At 38.6% G+C, this 23,124-nt stretch overlaps 2 protein-coding genes and 1 pseudogene across 2 annotated transcripts; 2 read left to right on the forward strand and 1 right to left on the reverse strand.

The window, feature by feature from the left end:
- The first annotated feature begins 1,228 nt into the window (after positions 1-1,228).
- LOC116179715 lies at positions 1,229-4,675 on the forward strand. Its single transcript, XM_031499535.1, has 3 exons — positions 1,229-1,513; positions 1,863-2,747; positions 4,546-4,675. Exons 1-2 carry the CDS (start codon positions 1,387-1,389, stop codon positions 2,738-2,740), a joined length of 1,005 nt encoding a protein of 334 aa, XP_031355395.1. The 5' UTR covers positions 1,229-1,386; the 3' UTR covers positions 2,741-2,747; positions 4,546-4,675.
- Positions 4,676-6,128: 1,453 nt separating this feature from the next.
- LOC116179875 lies at positions 6,129-7,143 on the reverse strand. Its single transcript, XM_031499749.1, has 5 exons — positions 6,968-7,143; positions 6,702-6,919; positions 6,488-6,647; positions 6,305-6,429; positions 6,129-6,258 (listed from the first exon to the last, which is right to left on the reverse strand). Exons 1-4 carry the CDS (start codon positions 6,984-6,986, stop codon positions 6,314-6,316), a joined length of 513 nt encoding a protein of 170 aa, XP_031355609.1. The 5' UTR covers positions 6,987-7,143; the 3' UTR covers positions 6,129-6,258; positions 6,305-6,313.
- A 12,557-nt stretch (positions 7,144-19,700) lies between these two features.
- Positions 19,701-21,361, forward strand: LOC116179069 (annotated as a pseudogene).
- Positions 21,362-23,124: the final 1,763 nt, after the last annotated feature.

Raw genomic sequence — 23,124 nt, forward strand, 5'->3', positions numbered from 1 at the left:
TAATCATAAATCGAGAACAAATTACTCATAGAGCTAAACTCAAAATCTAAGTAGTCATCTTCCTCCCGATATTGGTAAAATAGCCTTGTACTTTGCAATCACGTAATTGTGTAATGAGAATTTCTAACCACTGACAGGATTCTGTGGATGATCAAGGTTCTGCACGTGTTAGCACTTTGCTCACCATAGGGTGTTGTCAGGAGGATATGACGCCAAGAGTATGAAGAGTTAAATAGCAGATGAGGATTGCAAAGAGGACAGTCGGTAGTACAATAGTTATAATCTTCCTACCAGAATGCAAAGGTAAGATTTTGTAATATTTGTTTCAGCTTACACATAAACAATAAACCTTTAAACAATGCAATTCTCTATCTGTAACTACGATCCCCAATTATAGTCACGTCACCTCTCGTATGCATAGAGCTACCCCCTAGACGTGACACTATTCTGTTAAGTGCCTCTGCCAAATTCACAGATGTGTGGCTTTCAGGAAAAATTGCACACTCTAGAAGCACTGAGTGAGGTTTGAAATCTGCATCAATAAAATGCGCAGTTACCGCCATAAAATGTCGCTACCCCCTAGACGTGACAATAAGGGATGTATGCATCCGCGATTTTCTCCTATAAAAGACAATTTCTAATGTTAATTATAAAAGTCGCGCTTACATACAATGGCACTAAACTTGACAAAATGCCAGTGGTGGCATCTGCAGGTGCATCAATTTGTGCCTGAGGTAAGAAAACTATATTATGCTTTTGAAAATTAATAATAATTTATAATTTTGCAGGGGTATATTTTATTGTGCCCGTGTGCTCACAATATCCACTATAATGAGCACAGAGATCTACTCCTATACATGGAACCTTTCTTCGGGGATTATTTTAGATGGGTGTTTACGAACAGTTTGCCCGAAGGAAGTGGTGTTGCCTACTGCAGAGTAGGACCGTAAGTTGTTGTTTTGTGCTTGTTGTTGAAAATTATTTACAATTGTAATTCTCTTTAGCGTGTCTTAGTTATAAATGTAATATAATTCTTTTTCCAGACGAATCTGCATCTACAATGTACAGAATTGTATATAGGAATAGGAAGGAGAAGCAACGACGACGACGACGACGATTCTGCAATATATGGAGAAATTGTTTATAGGAATGTTATAACAATTTATTAAATAAAATTGTGTATAAGTATTCGTACACATTTATTAATTATATTTCATGTCTCGACCTTCGAAGATCAAAGTGGTAGTCTCTCTCTTTCCTGCTTGAACCACGCGATTTAAAAACAAAAAGCGGGGGAACGCGTCCTCTCTCCCAGGGTACACACGCTTTATATTCACTTCTCTTTTTCGTGCGCTGCGAACCAGTCGCGCTTGTTTTGTGTGCAATATGGGAAAACATAAAAGAAAAAACGAGGAAGACTTCAAACAACTTAAGAAGCGTCTCAAGATTTTAGAAGGTCAGGTGAAAAAGAGGAAACGAGTTCTAGTTATGGCCTCCGATTCATCAGATCAAGGTAATTTTGTTTGTGCAGGCGGTTACTGAGTAACCTAACCTATACATGCACGCCTTCGACTGATCGCCTTGCTGAAGTTAGGCGATGCTGCAGTTCTATATTTAGAACGGGCCTGATATTGTTTGAAACAGTTATCAGAGGGTTCGTGGAACCTATTAACCTTGTTGCTTTTGCACCATTCTGGTTGCATATACGAAATTATGTGATTGAATCACAATAATTTTGTTATAAAAGGAATTTTCCTTTTTCGAGGTTACGTACGTGATACACGCACACTCGTAAATTATGTGATTGAATCACTACCTTTTAATGCTTTAAGTTTGGCTCTAATTTTGGTCTTTTGCTTTAGAGGATTCTGTTCATGATCATGGGGAAAATTTCCATACGGAATTAATTTCGAATGATCAAGAAAACGTTGATCCTCAATTATTATCTCTACTGGGAGAAAAATCTTGCACAATTTCGGATGTCGGTGAGGCGATTCACCCCGAATTGGTTCAAAGATGGGAAGACCTTATAAAATCTGGATTAAACGAAGAGATAATTAACGACCTGGTTACTAAATATCCTTTTCCGGAAAATTGTGTATTTATTAAACCGCCAGTACTTAACCCCGAAATAAAAGCCACAATTTCTGAGGCAGCTGTGGCTAGGGACTCTCGCTTGCTTAATAACCAGAAACAACTATGCGCTGCATGGATTGCTAACGCGAAGGTTCTTAACAAGATTTTAACCTCCGACAACATTCCAGTAGAATCAAGAATGTTTATGGCGGAGAATATTAGCAATTCATCACGGCTGTTATCGAACCAAATTTTTGTACAAACAAATATTCGACGATCTTTAGTTTCAAACCTACTGAACGAGAAACTTAAAGACACTCTTCAAAATTCAGTGTCCGACAACCTCTTATTTGGCAGTACTCTGATAGAGGATATAAAATGTGCCAAAGAAGTTCAGAAATCGAAATCTGACCTTCAAAAACCCCCCAAGGTGAGAGATAAAACAAAACATTTAAACTGGAAGGGTCCAGCTGCGAATTCTCAGAGAAGCTTTCCCCAGGCTGGACCAATGAGAACCAGGGTTGCTTCTCAAACCGAGAGATATCGGGATCTCCGAAAAATGGCCTTTCCTCAAAAGAAAATGGGCAGCAGACATCCATTTGTACGAGAGAAAAACCAAGACAAGACAAGACAGACTTATCAACGCAGGAGCAGATTTTATTAGAAAATGAGGTAAATTTACCTTTTGCTGGTAGACTGAAACATTTTATAGGTAACTGGCAAAATATTACTAATGACAAACGGATTTTGTCTTGGTTAAATGGGTATAAAATTCCTTTATTTGGAAATATTAAACAATCATGGCCTTTTAAAGTACCAAATTGGTCTACTCAACAAAAATCAAAGCTTCACGTTTGCATTTACGAAATGTTATCTTTGGGAGCGGTGTCGAAATGCTCGCCCCTGCAGGGCCAGTTTATTTCACCATTCTTTCTAACACCTAAACCAGATGGTTCGTTTAGGTTTATATTAAATTTAAAACATTTAAATTCATATATCAATAATGACCACTTTAAGCTAGAAGATTATAAAACGGCATTAAATTTGATTAACGAAGGGGATCATTTTATCAAACTAGACTTGGAGAAAGCTTACTTTCTCATACCGTTGGCCACTGAAAGTAAAAAATATGTAAGATTTGTTTTTGACGATGAACTTTTTCAATTTAATTGCCTCCCATTTGGACTGTGTACAGCTCCATATGTTTTACGAAACTGTTAAAACCAGTGTTGGCAAAATTAAGACTACAAAATTTATTGTCTGTAGTCTATTTAGATGACTTTTTATTGTTAGGTAGTTCTTCTGGAGAGTGCTTATCGAATTTTAAATTAACGTCTGCTTTACTCGAAAGTTTAGGGTTTGTAATAAATTTTAGCAAGAGCGATATCATTCCTAAAACAAAATGTACCTTTCTAGGATTTGTTTTTAATTCGTCAAATATGACTATTTATATTCCAGATATTAAGAAGCAAAATTTGAAGAAGTTAATTTCCTTATTTGTTAGTAAGAAGCAATGTAAGATTCGTGAATTTTCTACGCTTGTAGGAACACTAATATCAATTTGTCCAGCTATACGTTACTCTTGGCTTTTTACTAAAAGATTAGAAAGGGAAAAATTCCTTGCCTTAAAAGGAAATAATTATAACTTTGATAAAACAATGTCTTTAACTAAAGAGGTGAAAATTGATCTTCTGTGGTGGTTAAAAAACATTTCGGTTGGGTATAATCATATAAGAGATACGGAATACAAGTTAGAGATTTTTTCAGACGCCTCTAGGTCAGGCTGGGGAGCTGTTTCTAATAATAAAACTGTTCACGGGTTTTGGTCGGAAAAAGAACTTTCTCATCACATAAATTATTTAGAACTTTTGGCAGCCTTTCATGGACTGAAAAAGTTTGCTAAAAATTTTAAATTTTGTAATTGTCTATTAAGAATTGATAACACAACAGCGGTGGCATATATAAACAAAATGGGAAGCATTCAATATCCCCATTTAAACAAATTGACTCGTGAAATGTGGCTTTGGTGTAAACAAAGACACATTTTTATAAAGGCTGTATACATTAAATCAGCAGACAATGTTACCGCTGATCGTGAATCTAGAAGAGAAAACCCAAATATAGAGTTTATGTTAGCAGATTGGGCTTTTGAAGCAATTGTTGATAAATTAGGAACACCAGAAATCGATTTGTTTGCAAGCAAATCAAATAATAAATGTGTTAATTTTGTAACAATTACAACTGATGCTTTTACCATTTCATGGGAAAAAATATTTTTCTATATATTTCCCCCATTCTCAAATAGAGTTATTATTAGAATATTGCAAAAAATAAAAAAGGAAAAAGCAAGAGGCATTGTGGTAGTCCCACTTTGGCCAACACAAGCATGGTTCCCATTATTTCAATCTCTACTTGAGACAGCTCCAATGTATCTTGAAGCAGATACTAATTCTTTTCATTTTTCCAATCGGACGATTCACCCATTGGCAAAATCAACTACACTACTGGCCGCAACTTTGTCAGCAAGATTTTCGAAAACAGGAAAATACCAAAACCTTCAATTAACATTATGATTTCATCACTAAGTACAGCTACCATAAACCAATATTCAGTACATTGGAAAAACTGGGTATCTTTTTGTTGTGCACAGAAGACAACTCCATTTAACAACAAGGTTAACATGATCATAGAGTTTTTAACAAACATGTTTCATAATAATAGTTCATACACTTCTATTAACACAGCTAGATCGGCTATATCACTCATTACAGGAAACACACTTGGAGAACACGAGAATCTGAAAAGATTTATGAAAGGAATTCATAATCTAAGGCCAAGTAAACCTAAATATAATGACACATGGGACCCAAAGATAGTTCTCGAGCATTTGCAAACACTACATCCCAACGACAGTATCTCCTTAGAAATGTTATCATCAAAGTTAATAACCCTGATATTACTGTGCACAGGACACAGATTACAAACATGCTACCATATCAAATTAGATAATATAAAGTTTTCAGATCAAGGTGCTACCATTTACATTACAGATCGTATTAAAACTTCTGGACCAAAGAAAGTACAACCCATTTTAGTGTTACCGTATTTTAATGAAAATCCAAATTTATGTGTGGCAGGAACCTTAAAAAATTATATAGCACGAACAAAAGTTCTTAGAGGAAAAGAAAATCAACTCTTTATTTCTTTCAAACCACCACATAAAGCAGTAACGACTCAGTCTTTAAGTAGATGGGTAAAAATAATATTTGAAAAAAGTGGAATAAATTGTAAATATACACCATATAGCATAAGACATGCATCCACATCTTTAGCTAAAAGACAAGGAGTTCCTTTAGAGCTAATTAAAAAAGTGGCGGGCTGGTCACCAATCTCCACCACATTCTCAAAATTTTACGACAGACCTTTAGATAATAACGATAGATTTGCAAAAACCGTTTTGTCATCGCAAATGTAACCTTTTACTTATCGTAGATACTAAGTTTAGTTTTAGTTATAAAACTAGCGATATTGTCTTTGGTTAATTAGGGTAGGATTTTTCGTTGTGGAATCTTATTATCACACTTAATAAACGTTTTCTCATGTGTTCTGGTATATGTAGCGATTATTTCGGACATAAGCTTATGAACACAATTTTGCACACAAAAGTTAAAACAATTGTCTTATAAACTTTAAACAACTACCCTTTGATCTTCGAAGGTCGAGACATGAAATATAATTATAAGATCAAATGAACTTACCTGTGAAATTTGATCATAATTATATGAAGGTCTCGACCGAGAAGTCACTCCCACCCAATCCACACCGAGAAGCGACAATTGTTTCCTTGATAAGTTTGAATATAAAGCGTGTGTACCCTGGGAGAGAGGACGCGTTCCCCCGCTTTTTGTTTTTAAATCGCGTGGTTCAAGCAGGAAAGAGAGAGACTACCACTTTGATCTTCGAAGGTCGAGACCTTCATATAATTATGATCAAATTTCACAGGTAAGTTCATTTGATCTTATAATTATAACTTAACCTAAAGAAATCACACATACAATAAAAAAAACAAGGAATACAAATAATTTTTACAGATAAAAAACTATCCTAATCAAAGTTCAGTCAATGAATAATTAACTTAACATAATTTAAATAAAGAAATCCCATGTGACTGCATTGATTACACTGCAAATAATTTTTACATTTGGTGTCAAACCTAATTTAAACAAACCTTGTAAAGTCACTGCAGTGTATTCTTCCTTCTTGCAAATCGCTGTTGAGCAGCTCGAAACCAGTCAATGCCTGCATGCTCGATCACACCATCCTTTGCGTAAGGGAAAGAATCATGAACTGTTTCTATGGAATAAATATATGCCTTTATAAAATATAAATTTACAAGACCTTTTTCTCTTACCAATCAGAATTTTAATCAGTGCAAGGTTTTCAGTTCTATAATTTTGTTTTCGACCCTTCCAGGAACAAATTGTTGCCAGTTCAAAATCGAACATTTTAGAAAGCATTTTAAAAACAGAACTCCGCTCCGTAGATTCGACGAGGCGCTTCAAAATATGTTTCTTCAAAGAAATGGGACATTACCTACTTTTACTACAACTATTAGAGAAGCTTACCAATGCTGCCAATTGGGTCTCGTCTTTTAAAGTTTCTTCAAAATGTTCCAATTCTTCAACTGTTTTAAGGGGAAGTTCGATGGATAAAACTGGAATATCTTGTTGGAATGGTAAAATGTTTAATTTTTTTTCTATACCATTTAATTTATCTGTGTGACTTTGCAATAATAAATCACACTTTACCAATTGATCATTGATGCTTCGAAGTAAGTTGAACACTGTAAATAATACATGTGTACATATAGTTATTACTGGGAAAGCCATACCTGCTTGGATCGATACCATACTATCTGCTGATGATGCGGGAGAGTCAACTTCGGCACTTGGATTGACTATACCAATCTCTTCATGAGGCGGAATTATGACTACAGGTACATCCTCTAATGATATACCCGCCTCATCCAACTTATTCTGATTTGGAAGAGGTAATGGTGATAACGAATCTTAGTCCTCTTCGTAATGGAAATCACTGTCCCTTCTACTAGTGCAGTGTTTCCTTAGAGCCTTATTGTTTCTGTGTGTCACATTTTCTTCCACTTCAGATGAAGATTTATATTGCAATAGTTTGGTTTCTTTTGCCTTGGCCTGTTCATAAGTATCTATATAATGTAAGCACAGAGTTGTATATTACATAAATGATTGAGAAAGTTTATTACCATAGTATCCCACGACCTGTACCGCTGTTACACTCCATAACTTATCGGGATTTCTTTTAAGCCGTAACGATTTTTGGTACTCCTTGCTTGTAGGATGGCTTAAGTAAGTTATAGTCTCCTTTTCATGAAGCCATTTTTTCAAAACAATTGTATATTGCTCTCCATCATCCGATACTGGTAAGTCATATACAATTGCATAACTATTTAACTAAAAAAATAAATTACATATATGGATAAACATTGCTGGGTATTACATTTTTTAACTTTACATCTGGTGCAACAAAGGCAACACTTGAAAAAAATTTCCATCATGAGAAGGAACTTTAATGCACTTGCAAGCCACATCTTTATACGAAAATGTTTCTTCTACATCTAACATATAATTACATTCAATTGTACGTATCTTTAAGATACTAGGATACAGGTTGTCAATTTCAGAATTTTTTATTTTTCGTCCCTTGATCACTGTTGAACTTATAATATTAGTGATTTGCAGTATTTCATTGGATCTCAATAACACACAATTGTTTCTTAAACTAGTATCCAGTTGTATATCTTTCTCCATAAACAGGATATCGTTTTTTTCAGAATGCAATAGATATGGGTAAATAATTTTTGTTACAGGTGTGAAATTTTGTCTTTGTTCAAATACCCTATTGGAAATCTGTTCTAAGGGTTTACCAGAAATTTTCATTACGTTTTTAATTTCATGCAAATAATTCTCAAATGGAAAGGCGCTGAAATGATCCACACAACCAAATTTCTTTACATCGTCTACTAAATGGATAAGATTATGCACATTATATGTAATGTGTTCTTCACCAAAAAAATGTTTATAATTTTCTACGAAAAAAATTAGTAAGCTTTGTGGATAATCATAATCCTGGTGTGCCATTTTTGGTGATGCCAAGATTCGCATGGCAATATGCAAAGCCATAAAGTGTTTCAGCTGTGATTTTCTTAAATAAGGCTTTAAAATGGATGTTCCAGTGTACAACAGAAAAAAACGCAGTGCAGTAGCTTTCCAAAAATCAAGCTCTTGTAATGACCTAGGTAGCCTTGAAAACTCCACTGGAACATATTGTTTTATAGATTCAATATGTACGTCTATTAAACTCAATTCGGCCTGTTTAAGGCGTACATTAAAAAAGGTCCATATACGTAAAATTTAAGTACCCGTTTTAAAACGCCAATACAAACAAGATGCATATAATCTAAACCCACTTGTGTCACTAATCCAATATGTAACTCTTTTAATATAGTATCTCCCTTATGATAATCTTCATCCACCTTATTTTCAAATTCTTGGTCTGTACGTAGCTTCGCATCTACACACTGATATGTCATACGATTCTTAATAAAACTGCCTTCCACGTGGCATTTATTGCAACCAAAATATGCGTTGTGCCCTTTCACATTTAATATCAGTGCTTTTGCAGGTGCATCACAAATAATTATACTAACTGCAATTGTAGCCTTTATATCTCCCTCTGAAATTCCAGTTTCCTTCAACAACTTCATTTCTTTCACAAAATATTGTAAAAAGAGGTTACAGGACTCTGGTTTCTTTTTGCCGCAATAAACTCCTACTATTATAGGTTCATTAAATTCAACATTTATAATCGACACCAAAATTAGCCAAAATTGCACTGTGGAGCTTTTACTTAATGGCAATCCATCTATATTTAATTTTAATTGTAAGTCCATATTAAGTACAGATACACCATGCCTTTTAAGTGTGTGTAAGATACCCGATTTAACACCAAAATGCACGTATTTACCAGGAGGAACATCTTCAAATTTGAAAAATCCTGGTCTTGGTGTCCGCAGTAATGTTCGACCATCGTTTGGTAATTCAGGAATGCGAGGCTTTAAAATTGCTAAAAGTTTATTTACAGCAGATTGGGAAATGTGGTTTTCGATAGCCCAAATAGCAAGTTGTTGTTTTGTGGAGGTCTCGGTTGATCTACCAGTATGCACATTAATAATTGCATTTGTTTCGACATTTTGATCCCTATTATCAACTGCACCAGTCATGGTTATTGTGTGGTAGCCAGAAGTTGAAGGGATTGTTGGGGGGTCCACTTGCATAACAGAACATGATGCAATTGGAGAAGTTTGAACGTCAGTAGGTATTGCTTCCATAATATTACCCACTGCGCAGTTGGTTTCTATTAATTTAACATTAGAAGAGAAATTTTTTTCTAGACAATCTTTTTTCATGTTTTGTACGATACGCCTAAAGTGTCGTTTGGTTATGTTTCCCAAAGGCTTTCGCTTTACACCCTAGAATAAATCACAGTCTAGAATGAATCATAAAATTGGAAATTTAATCTGAAAATTTGTATATTTCATATCTAAACTTTTTCTAATTTTCTCTTTATTCATAGCGGCTTTCATCAGAAACTATTTGCAGCATTTTACAAAAAAAATCAAGATAAAAATTTGTATTTAGGCTTTATTTTATATTAAAAACACTTTTCTTTAATAAAATTTTTCCCTAAAATAATAAATACGCGAACTTGTCTCTTGAGAGGTTTTCATGTTTCCTTAATTTACGAACACCCTGTACGTTCAATCCAAAATCTTTGAACATCAATCTTATTCTTAAAACAAGAAAAACTTTGTATAGGTAATGAATAACTTTTTGTCGTAAAATCAATAATAAATATTTTTTTCCTGTTGTCAAGTCAATCCGGGGACATACTGTATGTAACACCCTGTACATGAAGTTTCATTTACATACCTTCATTAATAAGAAATTCGGCGTTGTGCATGCACACATCCAAATTTTCAAGGTTGTATTACGTTTTCTTTTATTTGAAGTGCAGACATTCAAAATTTCATTTAAATATCTTCATAAATAAGAGAGGCATTGCGCTAAATGTGCCATCTACAAAATCAATATGAGCGTTTACGCATTTAGTTATAAAACCTAACAGAAAAAATTAGTACAATAGGATATCCGCATTAAAACCAGAAAGCTTCAAAAATGGGCTTGACAGGCAAACGATTTGTTTAAAAATTGATAGGGTTCTTCTCATGAGGTAGAAATTATGGGTATGTCAAATTTGGTTTAGATCTGACTTACTGTCTGTCTTGTAGTGTTTACAAACAGACAGACAGACAAACATGACAAAAAATCAATACCATATTCTGTCAACTATGTTGTAAGCTGCCTTGTAAAAAAATGACAATTATAATACCCATACAGAGTCCCAACCAAAATTTGCACCCTTCTAAAACACTACACGACAAGCCCTATAATTAGCTTAATTTATTTCTCGGTATAAGTAATCGAACGATTGAAGAAATGGAAATACTGTTGTGGAAGTAGGTAATGAAAACTTCTTCCAAATTATACGTCATTTATTAGTACCCCTAGCAGGATTAAAGTTGTAAGAATTTATTATTGTAGAGAAATTGGTTCCCCTCTCCTCCATTATAAAATTGACCCCGTTTTAGATCTTCGTCAAAACATTTATTGCACAGTGTTTTAGGAAAGTGGAAATTTAATGGTTACTCTTTTCATAGTTTCATTTGGGTGTAGCCGAGGGTGTAGCTTTCTCAATACGCATAATTATGCTGCAAATTGCATCAAGGTTAGGGTAGAGGTATAGCTATTATATCTATCTTTCAGCAATTATACCGCTGATGGTAATACGACTAATACGTATATCGTTCGTTTACTTAAGGTAAGAGCGCTATAGTTGAAGTTTTTATAAAGCAACGATTCAAACTTGGTGGTTGTAAGTTCTGGAATAATTCCAGTTAAATACAAAAGCAAGTACAAATGAAAATAAGCTACACACCCACTGCACCCACCGACCTTATTTTTATGTCATAATTCAAAAATGGCAATAATAAAAACATACTTACCGACATGATATTATAATATACAATGAAGTATGCACTGCCCAAGTTGAAACAAATTCAAAAATAGTTCACTTTTACTAAAAAAATTATCAAAGTCCTCGTTTGAGATCGAAGGGACTTCAGCGCATTTTTGTGTGGCAGATCAGTATTCTATTAGCCACTTTCGATTCAACCATCAATAACAGATCTTGTCGAAGGCTACTACATTCACTAACCGCTTCCCACTTTCCTCGTGCACCCGCAATTCGCTTTTAAAGATTTGACTCCACCATCAGGAAGATCGTGTCGGGGGCTACCACATTCCCTTTGACGGTACCCACTTCCGACGTTCGGTTCACCCGCAATTCGCGTTTGAAGATTTGACTCCACCATCAGGAAGATCGTGTCGGGGGCTACCACATTCCCTTTGACGGTACCCCTTTCCGACGTCCCGTTTACCCGCAATTCGTGTTTGAAGATTTGACTCCACCATCAGGAAGATCGTGTCGGGGGCTACCACATTCCCTTTGACGGTACCCACTTCCGACGTCCCGTTCGCCCGCAATTCGCGATTGAAGATTTGACACCACCATCAGTGAGATCGTGTCGCGGGCTACCACATTCCCTTTTACGGTACCCACTTCCGACGCCCCGTTCACCCGCAATTCGCGTTTGAAGATTTGACTCCACCATCAGGAAGATCGTGTCGGGGGCTACCACATTCCCTTTGACGGTACCTCCTTCCGACGTCCCGTTCACCAGCAATTCGCGTTTGAAGATTTGACTCCACCATCAGGAAAATCGTGTCGGGGGCTACCACATTTCATTTGACGGTACCCCCTTCCGACGTCCCGTTCACCCGCAATTCGCGTTTGAAGATTTGACTCCACCATCAGGAAGATCGTGTCGGGGGCTACCACATTCCCTTTGACGGTACCTCCTTCCGACGTCCCGTTCACCAGCAATTCGCGTTTGAAGATTTGACTCCACCATCAGGAAAATCGTGTCGGGGGCTACCACATTTCCTTTGACGGTACCCCCTTCCGACGTCCCGTTCACCCGCAATTCGCGTTTGAAGATTTGACTCCACCATCAGTGAGATCGTGTCGCGGGCTACCACATTCCCTTTTACGGTACCCCCTTCCGACGTCCCGTTCACCCGCAATTCGCGTTTGAAGATTTGACTCCACCATCAGGAAGATCGTGTCGGGGCTACCACATTCCCTTTGACGGTACCCCTTCCGACGTCCCGTTCACCCGCAATTCGCGTTTGAAGATTTGACTCCACCATCAGGAAGATCGTGTCGGGGGCTACCACATTCCCTTTGACGGTACCTCCTTCCGCCGTCCCGTTCACCCGCAATTCGCGTTTGAAGATTTGACTCCACCATCAGGAAGATCGTGTCGCGGGCTACCACATTTCCTTTGACGGTACCCCCTTCCGACGTCCCGTTCACCCGCAATTCGCGATTGAAGATTTGACTCCACCATCAGTGAGATCGTGTCGCGGGCTCCCACATTCCCTTTTACGGTACCCACTTCCGACGTCCCGTTCACCCGCAATTCGCGTTTGAAGATTTGACTCCACCATCAGGAAGATCGTGTCGGGGGCTACCACATTTCCTTTGACGGTACCCCCTTCCGACGTCCCGTTCACCCGCAATTCGCGTTTGAAGATTTGACTCCACCATCAGGAAGATCGTGTCGGGGGCTACCACATTTCCTTTGACGGTACCCCCTTCCGACGTCCCGTTCACCGGCAATTCGCGTTTGAAGATTTGACTCCACCATCAGGAAGATCGTGTCGGGGGCTACCACATTCCCGTTGACGGTACCCCCTTGATCGTGTCGCGGGCTACCACATTCCCTTTTACGGTACCCACTTCCGACGTCCCGTTCACCCGCACGCAATTCACGTCCACCATCATTTGACTCCACCATCAGGAAGATCGTGTCGGGGGCTACCACATTCCCGTTGACGGTACCCCCTTCCGACGTCCCGTTCACTCGCAATTCGCGTTTGAAGATTTGACTCCACCATCAGTGAGATCGTGTCGCGGGCTACCACATTCTCTTTTACGGTACCCACTTCCGACGTCCCGTTCACTCGCAATTCACTTCTATTGGCGACACGAGAAAGAGAGACAGCGATTCGAGATTCACGAAACGTTAAACCGCGTGAGTTCGCAACGGAAGGTAAAAGGCGCCTGACTACTTCTCGAAGACGCGCGCGCCGCCTCGCAAAAGGTCGTTAATTTCGCCCCTATGACAAAAAACAAAATTCCGCCACGCAGGAGTTGTGCGCGTTTACAACATCTTTCCGACGACACCAATTTCAAAAGAATCGGACCAAAACTGTAGTAGAAGATAGGAAAAAACTGAAAAACCTTCACGTTAGTATACTACGCTCGAGGATGACGCCCAGATGTCGCCAACCCCACATCATGTAGCCATGTCCCTAAGGTTGACAAATTTCACGGCCCTGTAGATACACGTACACCCGTTGCCTTTCTACAAGAGTTCTTCTACGCGCCCACATTTGCTGCCAGCCAGCCAGCCAGCCAGCCAGCCAGCCAGTGAGATTAAAAGCTACTTTTTACAAAAAAAATTTTTTGCAAAAATGCGCTAAAAATGATCAAAGTCCTCGTGTGAGATCGAAGGGACTTCAGCGCATTTTTGTGTGGCAGATCAGTGTTTTATTAGCCAATATTGACTCCACCATCAATAAGATCTTGCCGAAAGCTACCACGTTCACTTTGTCGGTACCATTTTCTCACTTACCGTGCACTCGCAATTCGCGTTTGAAGTTTTGACTCCACCATCAGTAAAATCCTTTGGGGGTTACCATATTCCCTTTGTCGACACCCACTTCTGATCACCCGCAACAATTCGGATTTGAAGTTTCGACTCCACCATCAGTAAGATCTCGTCGGGGGTTACCACATTCCCTTTGTCGATACACAGTTCCGACGTCCCGTTCATTCGTAATTCACATTTTGGTAGATTTCGCTAAAATCCCGGCATAAAATCGTATTCAACTTTTGGGTACTTCACATAGCTCGACCTTCTATTAGTGACACGAGAAAGAGAGACCGCGATTCGCGCTGTAAGAAACTTTTGGGCGCCCAAAGTCGACTACCCCTCGAAGCGCGCCGCGCAAAAGGTGGTTTATTTCGCCCCTAGGAAAAAAAACAAAATTCCGCCACGCAGGAGTTGTGCGCGTTGACAAGATCTTCCCGACGACACCAATTTGAAAACAATCGGAGAAAAACTGTAGAAGAAGATAGATAAAAACTGAAAAATCTCCAGGTTAGTATAATACGCTCGGGGATGGCGTCCAGATGTCGTCGACTCCAAATCCTGTAGCCCCATCCCTAACGTTCTTAATTACACGGCTCCGATAGTTACATGTACACTCCTTGTCTTTTTACAAGCGTTTTTCTACGGGCGCGCATTTACTGCCAGCCAGCCAGCCAGCCAGCCGACCAGCCAGCCAGCCAGCCAGCCAGCCAAAGTGAGATTAAAAGCTACTTTTTACAAAAAAAATTTTTGCAAAAATGCGCTAATGAGAGTATGACAGCAAAAAAACTGTCCCTTTCTATTTTTACTTGGAAGTTAAATTTTTTAGTTTGATTTCACATTTCCTGCTTAATGGACAATAAATATTCCAACGTGATATTTAATTAATTTAATTTAATTCAATTTAATTTAAATATTGATAAATAAAACAAATCTCAATCCGCTTCCAATGTTCTCCTCATTATTATCTGGGTTAATGTATCTTGCCCCGAACTTTTTGTCAATTTTTTAGTTCGTGGCCACGATTTTTTTCTAAGAATTACTTAAATAAATACATTGGACATAATTACTGAATGTTTTCATAAGGCAATATGCACAACTTGGTGCCGTTTAATAATCACCGAAAATTCTAATTACAATTTTACATCAAGCATTTTTTTTCTCTTATTATATGATTGCGATAATAATAAGAAATTGAAAATTGAACAATACATTTCTTAAAACAGTGTTTCCTGAAGCCGGTGGTTATACCGTCGCATGCAAAATTGAATCGGTTTCCTCTGTGAAGTGGATACTTCTTAGATTACCCCAGCTCGAATGAAATGTGGGTCTAATTTGGATAGCCGTCGGATGTCTCAGAATTCTTGCGAAGATGGAAAAACGCAATGCTGACCCGCTGGTTTTTACAGCGATTCTCAACCTAAATATTATTGGCGGTGGTAAACAGACCTAAAATCAGCACCGCATAAAATGAAACAAACAAAAAAGAAGACCTGACAACATAAATAATTATATAAACACATCGAAAAACCTAATGCACAGAGGAGTCTTCTTCGAAAAATTTTCTAGTACTTACCTAGGCTTTTCATTCACTGTTTCGAAAGCTCCCTAGTAGCTCTTTTGGGTTAGAGTTTCAAGGGTATTGTGGTCGGATTGCAGGAAATTTATGGTTGACTATGTTAAATGTTTCTATAGTGAGTTAAGCCCACAAAGGAGGTATTAGCTAAAACCTGTTATACGAGGGGTCGTTTTTATATTCCCGGACGGAGCCGTAACTTGTGTAGCAATTTACAAAACAATTGGAACATTATTAATGTTATTAATGAGCGACAAAAAGCGAGTTTATGCTTTTGGACTTTCTGTCCGTCCATCTTTGTACATGATAACTCACGAACGGTTTCGAATTTTCCAATTCTGTTTTCAGTAATAGGTAGACAATGGTCAAGGGACTAGGTGATTCAATTTTGGTCAATACTTGTCAATCGGAAGTGACTTGCAATCAATAAACGGATATTATATATTTAAAAAAAATTATTATTATTATTTTGTTGACGAAGAACTCCATAATATGTTTGAGTAATTAATTACAGACGTAAAGAAAAAATTGAGACTCAAATAAAAACATTTCGAGTCTCAATTTTTTCTTTACGTCTATATTATTATTATTATTATTATTATTATATGCACTTGGAATAATAGTAAATCCAACACCAGATTCAAAATTTGGTTTTGCGTATGCTATAGCCATACCCAAGAGCTCGTTTGCTATATTTATATTTATTAATTATTAATTAATATTTGTTTTCACGTTTAATATATTCCAGATCTACCACCCAGTGACTATTTTTTGTCCCGAATCTCAAAAAAACACTAAGGGGGACCAAATTTAGAGACAATGACAATGACAAACTTATAAATTCCGACGTCCCGTTTTCTCGCAATTCGCGTTTGAAATTTTGATTTCCCCATCTACAAGATCTTGTGGGAACCACCACATTCCCTTTGTCGATACCCACTTTCGTCCTTCCGTTCACTCGCAATTCGCGTTTGAAGTTTTGACTCCACCATCAGTAAGATCCTGTCGGGGGCAACCACATTATCTTTGTCGGTACCCACGTCCGACGTCCAGTCCAGCCGCAATGAGCACTTCGGTGGATTTCGCTAAAAACCCTCCACAAAATAGTATACTCAATTTTTAGCGCACTTCTCATAGCTCGAGCTTCTATTGGCGACACGAGAAGGAGAGACCGCGATTCGAGTTCTAAGAAACTTTTAGGCACCCAAATGAAAAAAAAAACAAAGTTCCGTGGGCACGTTTACAATTACGATCCTTCCGACGACACCAATTTGAAAACAATCGGACCAAAACTGTTGAAGAACATATGAAAAAACTGAAAAGTCACCACGTTAGTACAACACGCCCGGGGATGGCGCCCAGATGGCACCGACCCCATATCACGTAGCCTCGTCCCAAAAGTTGTTAATTACATGGCCCTTGTAGGTGTATGTACACTCCTTATCATTTTACAAGCGTTCTTCTACGGCCCCGCATTTGCTGCCAGCCAACCAGCCGATCAAAGTGAGATTAAAAGCTACCTTTTTACAAATAAATTTACAAGAATGCGCTAAAAATCCACAATAATGAAATCTCTTTGAAAACATTTTTTAGATGTAAAGGTGTCTTTTTTTTAATGATCTTAGGAGTGTTTATTAAAATACCCCCATATTCCCAAGAGAACTTCTTTGAAATCTTTCTACAAATCTGCAGGGACTACTTCATTTGATGTTCCCATAATAAGCAGGACCTTATTACCTACTCATGGAATAGCAGTGTGCGCAGTGTACAGTGAGCCGCTAAAATATGGAACAACTTCATATAAAAACAAAACAAGTATAAATTGTGCACAACTCTTGTGCAGATCAAGCGCATTTTTTTAACAGAAATAGCTTTTGTTTTTACATCACCAATGGATATACATATTTCTTGCAGACGTCTCAATAGCCCTTTGTGAGTACCCTCTTCCGATAATCCATTCTTGAGGTATAAGAGAATATACCCGATCACGATAAGTGGTCGAGGAGGAGGGCTATGGTTGGTAGAAATTAATTCCTTTCGCTGAGACCTTTCATTAGAGTACCATGAAGGATAAAACTAGTTCCACCCCCCCCCTCCTCGTGCTTTTATAAGAAGACAGAAAGAAGGGCAGTAGTTGGTAGAAAACAGTTCCTTTCGTTGAGACTTTTAATTAGAATACAATGAGAGATTAATTTTAATCCCCCCCCCCCCCCTCAGACTCCGTCGCTCACTGATCTCGAAAAAGGGTCGCACGGGAAAGTTATACTTTGTACAAACCAATTTATTTTGATGAGACCTTTCATTAGAATAGCATGAAGGATAGAACATGTGTTTACCTCTCCCCCTCCCCCCCCCCCCCCATTGTCGCGTATGCAAAATCTGAGACCAATAGGTTGTCCCGAGGGTTGTCCTATGTAAAAGCTATATACGTTTTCTTTCAAAAACAGCATCTCAGGAAATAATTCGTGGGGAGGGGAGGGGGGGGGGCTTTTTAGACAGCGAAATTTGATGGCCGTCTGGCACACCTTCAAGATATATAGGCTACTTACTGCACAAAATTCCAGGACTCTAAGACCATTCCCCTAGAAGAAGTGGGTCCGGACGGACAGAACGCAAACAATAGCACATTTTTTTTAATTCTTAAAAAATGCGCTAATAAGATATTGGGTTTTAATAAAATATAAGTATAATGTCTTGTGCATTTTTTTTAACTAGGTATAGAGAATATATACAGGGTGCGTCAAAAAGTAGATTTTGATACCAAAGTTGATTTTTTAAACAGTATTTCCATTAAAAAAAAATCAACTTTGCTATGAAAATCTACTTTTTGACGCACCCCGTATGTTTTCGCTCGAGTGCAAGAAAAATTATGATTAGACGTGTGCGAACATTTTTTTTAATGCAACACCAAATTTTTAAATGAGTTTGTTCCATATTTTAGCCGCTCACTGTATATGCTTCTTATGGGCAATGCGTTATCAAGTAATCCCCGAGGAGACACTCCTTGCCCCTCGCCAACCAAAACTGCGTAACGCTTCGTGCTAAGTAAAGAAGTCAAAAAGTGATTCAGTTGATGTATTTAATCTGTGACGTAGCCACAAGGTCGTAAATTTGACCATGAATGATGAAAATGGGGCGTGGGCGTAGGTTACGTAACTATTGCGCTTCTAGTATAAAAACACATCACATCAATCATCGCCCACTGCAAATCTGGTCACCTGTGAGGTGTACTCAAATTATGCTACTTATTCCCATGCGTAGAAACTGTTTTTATACTAGACGACGTATAGTCCCAAAACCACTAGCAGAGTTAAACGGGTGTTAAATTAATCGAGTTTAACCACTAGCTTTAAACGAGTAGAGATAGATTATTCACCCGAAAAATTCGCCCTTGGACTATTGGCCCTCAAGAAAGCACTGCGAATTCACCCCCGAAAATATTCAACCCTGAAAATTCGCACCAAAAGAGTCCCCTTCGGAATCTTCGGCCCGGATGATTCACCTGACAATTCGCTCATGTAAGATATACGCTCACGAAAATTAACCACCATTTCCTCCAAGATGCAAGTTATTTCGCATCGGTGAAATCGCCCATGAAAATACGTCATGCCTAAGTTTACCCTTAACAATACTCGCTCGAGACAAAATGCAACCAATGAGAAAACGCCTTTTCGGTATAACCGCTCTAAAGAGCTGCAAACAGTAGTAGGCCGAATTTTCTGGGAGTAATTACTCCGGGTGGTGACTTCTCTTGGAGGCTAAAGCCCGGGGGGCGACTTTCTTGGAGTCAAATATTCCGCGCAATGAATGTTCGGGAGCGAATCTCACCAGGACGAATCTTCCGGGGAGAACATTCTGGGGGCCAATATTCTACACTGGACGCGATTATTCAGGGGGCGTAATCGACGGAGGGCGAATTTTCTGTGGGTGAGACGGCATTCGAACCAGCGCATCTGATCGCCCTTTTCAATTCTTGAGCAAAAAAGTTAATAAATAAATGAAAACGTATGTCGTGAATGAAACCATGACGTCATCGCTCTTTAAATTAAACCAATTTAGTCTCCTAATTTGGTGACTGCGTGAGAACAATCAACGCTTAGTAGTATTAGTTTGATCCATTAACGCACGAGTATTAACCTTTCATTTTTTAGGAGCAGAATGTCACCTTCCACGGAAGAAGTTGTAACAAGAGCAAGAAATGCATTCAGCACGGGACGTACAAAAGCAGTGGCATTTCGCGAACAGCAACTCAAAAATCTTTTACGTCTCTACGAAGAAAACGCACCTCGACTAGAAGAAGCCCTCAAAGCAGACCTGGGCAAACACAAGCAAGAGTCCATCGCAATGGAAATAGGATTTAATTCCAATAACATTCGCAACACTCTCGCCGAATTGCGGAAGTGGATTGGTCCGGAACGGCCGCCTAAGTATTTCATGAATATGTCGGACGAGGTGCTAATTTACAACGATCCGTATGGGGTGGTTTTAGTTATCGGCGCGTGGAATTATCCCTTACAGGTCAGTTTAGGCCCGCTGGCTGATGCGATCGCCGCCGGTAATTGTGTCGTCCTCAAACCTTCGGAACTGGCGCCGGAAACCGAAAAGGTAATAGCAGAGCTCGTGCCGAAGTATCTCGATAACGACTGCTACCAAGTATTTAGGGGAGGTCCCGAAGACACGCAAGAGCTACTTAAGCAAAGGTTCGACTATATCTTCTTTACGGGTTCGTCGAGGATTGGCAAACTGGTCCATGCTGCAGCAAACGAGCACATCACGCCGACCACTTTGGAGTTGGGAGGAAAGAGTCCTTGTATTTTGGACGAGAGTGCCGATATTGATATAGCGGCGCATCGCATTTTGTGGGGAAAATGGGTAAATGCCGGACAGACTTGCATCGCGCCCGATTACTTGCTGTGCAACAGGGAAGTGGGGCGCAGGTTTATTAGCAGTGCCGAGAGTATTCTCCGAAAGTGGTACGGAACAGATCCGCAAAAGTCCGAGGATTTCGCAAGGATTATTAACGGCAATAACTTTAAACGGCTGTCCAGGCTACTAGAAAATGGGAAAGTGGCCATTGGGGGTAAAACTGATGAGGCAGAGAAGTTTATACAACTTACCGTCTTAGATGATGTTAAGGATACTGATCCCATAATGCAAGAGGAAATTTTTGGGCCCATTCTACCGATAATGTACGTCGACGATGTGAAGGACGCCATCAAGTACGTAAACCAAAATGGCAAACCGCTTGCCTTGTATGTGTTCGCCAAGAATAAGAAGGTCGTAGACCTAGTGCTTAAGAACACATCCAGTGGGGGTGTAACCGTGAATGACACTTTGATGCACGCCGGCGTCGCTAACGTGCCATTTGGTGGCGTCGGAAGTAGTGGCATGGGTGCGTACCATGGAAAATACGGTTTCGACACGTTCGTGCACAAGAAACCGATACTGGTAAAGAATTTCAGTTCCTTCGGAGAGAAAATGTCTTCCGTCCGATACCCGCCATATTCAGAATCTAAGTGTAAGCTTTTAGTAACGCTGATGAAGGTCCGTTTTCCATTTTCGCTAAAGTTCATACCCTATTCCTTATTTTTTGCCGTGGGACTTTTATCTGCGTTTGGTTTAGGGTTTGTAGAACGCTATTACAAGAAAAAATTAATGTAATTGGTTTTTTTTATTTTCAATGGCCCATATGATCAGGTTATAAGTTTATTTTGTACGAGAGCAGACAAGTCAGCGTTGTGCCAATATGTAAATAAAAGATTTATGAAAAAATATTAGATAATTTAATATTTTACCTTTTGCATGAAACTTGTCTTAGGTCCTTCTTTTCATTTAGATGAGTGTCCTGCCTGTCTAGATTTGCCATAGTGCACGTCAATCTCTGGTTCATTGATATGCTATCGCATCGGTGTATTCAAACCCGTATTCCAACGTCTGTCCCTTTAACTCGTTTCAGTGTTGTGCCTACGAGTTTTAGGATCCCCATTGTTCGTAGACTCCTAGAATCTTAAAACTAAAATCAAAGGCTGAAACCTAAAAGGTGTGTACCTAAAGGCTTGAATGTTGAATTCTAAATCTTGAATCTTGAAAGCCAATAATTGAATTGTTTAAGTTTTAAAGCAGGAACCTTAATCTTAAACACAACCTCTGACCCTTGAAATTTGAGTCTATTGGTACCTACAGTGCAATTAGACCCAAACCTCAACATCCAAAGTAAAAGTTTCCCTCCAACTGCAAATTGTTCTATACAGTCCACAGATTCTTCGGTAAAAAGTTACACCATTTTAAGCGTCGGGTTTGGATGGGAGGGGAGGGAAGTTGGAAAATTAGTATAGTTGTGATACGTTTTTCTTAAATATTTAGAAAACTATACGATTTAGTGCGAAAAGTGACGTATACAAAAATAATCTACAGTAAATTGCGAACAAAAATGGCCTCGTATATAATCTTGCTAAATTGAACCGTTCCAGAGTTACGGAGGATGTAACAGTAGAAATTTTTCATCTTTTTTTTTAGATTCTTTTGGAAAAAATATGAGATTATCACTAAGGAAACTATTTTTTTTTGTTAAAACCGGTTCAAACAAATTGCACTTTAGTGACCGGTAGTATGTTACTGATAAGTCCTTGAAGGAACGATAACCTTACCACCTTCTCAAGGGGGGCCATTTTTTCAAGAGACTTCCACTATGAGGGACAGTAATTCCTGGGGAGTTGCAGGATGTGTTGTTATTGCTCTCAGGTGTTCGACAATCTTCCATCCCCACTTCAGCGGGTTCTTCTTCTCATGCGGCCACTGTTACACCTGATGGTAACTTCTAAATGAATGTTATACCTGGTAGCTGCTGAAGTGGAGAGAAGCGGAGCCAACTTGAACAGTGAATGTATAGGATGCTTTGAAATGGCTTGCAAGTAACACTGGTAAGGAAAACAAGCCAGATCTTCAGTGTTCTTTACTTCAAACATAATTTCATTTTTCCAGAAAATCGAAAAAATACGAAAAATGTCTACTTTTACACCCTCCATAACTCTGGAATCGTTCACTTGAGCAAGATTATACAGAAGACTATTTTTGTTCATAATTATTATGATTATTTTTTGATATTGTACTTTTCTCGCCAAACCCCATAGTTTTCTAAATATTTAAGAAAAACTCCAAAAACTACTAATTTACCAACTTTCCTCCCCCCTCCCTTCAAACCCGACGCTTAAAATGGCGTAACTTTTTACCAAACAATATGTGGACTGTATAGAATAATTTGCAGTTAATGGGAAACTTTTACTTTGGATGTTGAGGTTAAGCCGTTTTTTCGACTAATTACACCGTACTATATAGCGTGGATATTAAATTCATAGCATTGAATACAAGGAGAATATTGAAACACGCCACTTGGCTTAGCCTTGGCGACAGACAATTTTCTTAACAACTAGGTACTTAAATGGGGTACGGTTGTTACTAAGCACAAATCCGTGTAAAGTTAATTAGTACTTATGGTAATATAGACAATAAAAGAATATGTATATAGCGTTAATTGCCA

Source organism: Photinus pyralis, unplaced genomic scaffold, assembly GCF_008802855.1.
Source record: "Photinus pyralis isolate 1611_PpyrPB1 unplaced genomic scaffold, Ppyr1.3 Ppyr1.4_LG8, whole genome shotgun sequence".
NCBI classification, from domain to species: domain Eukaryota; kingdom Metazoa; phylum Arthropoda; class Insecta; order Coleoptera; family Lampyridae; genus Photinus; species Photinus pyralis.

Bases quoted from the DNA above. Each gene is read 5' to 3' on its own strand.
- LOC116179875 (XM_031499749.1), bottom strand. The intron at 6,648-6,701 runs GTAAGCTTCTCT...ATTTCTTTGAAG, and splicing joins AGACCCAATTGGCAGCATTG to AAACATATTTTGAAGCGCCT. The intron at 6,430-6,487 runs GTAAGAGAAAAA...TTTATTCCATAG, and splicing joins ACTGATTAAAATTCTGATTG to AAACAGTTCATGATTCTTTC.
- LOC116179715 (XM_031499535.1), top strand. From the start codon at position 1,387: ATGGGAAAACATAAAAGAAAAAACGAGGAAGACTTCAAACAACTTAAG. The intron at 1,514-1,862 runs GTAATTTTGTTT...CTTTTGCTTTAG, and splicing joins CTCCGATTCATCAGATCAAG to AGGATTCTGTTCATGATCAT.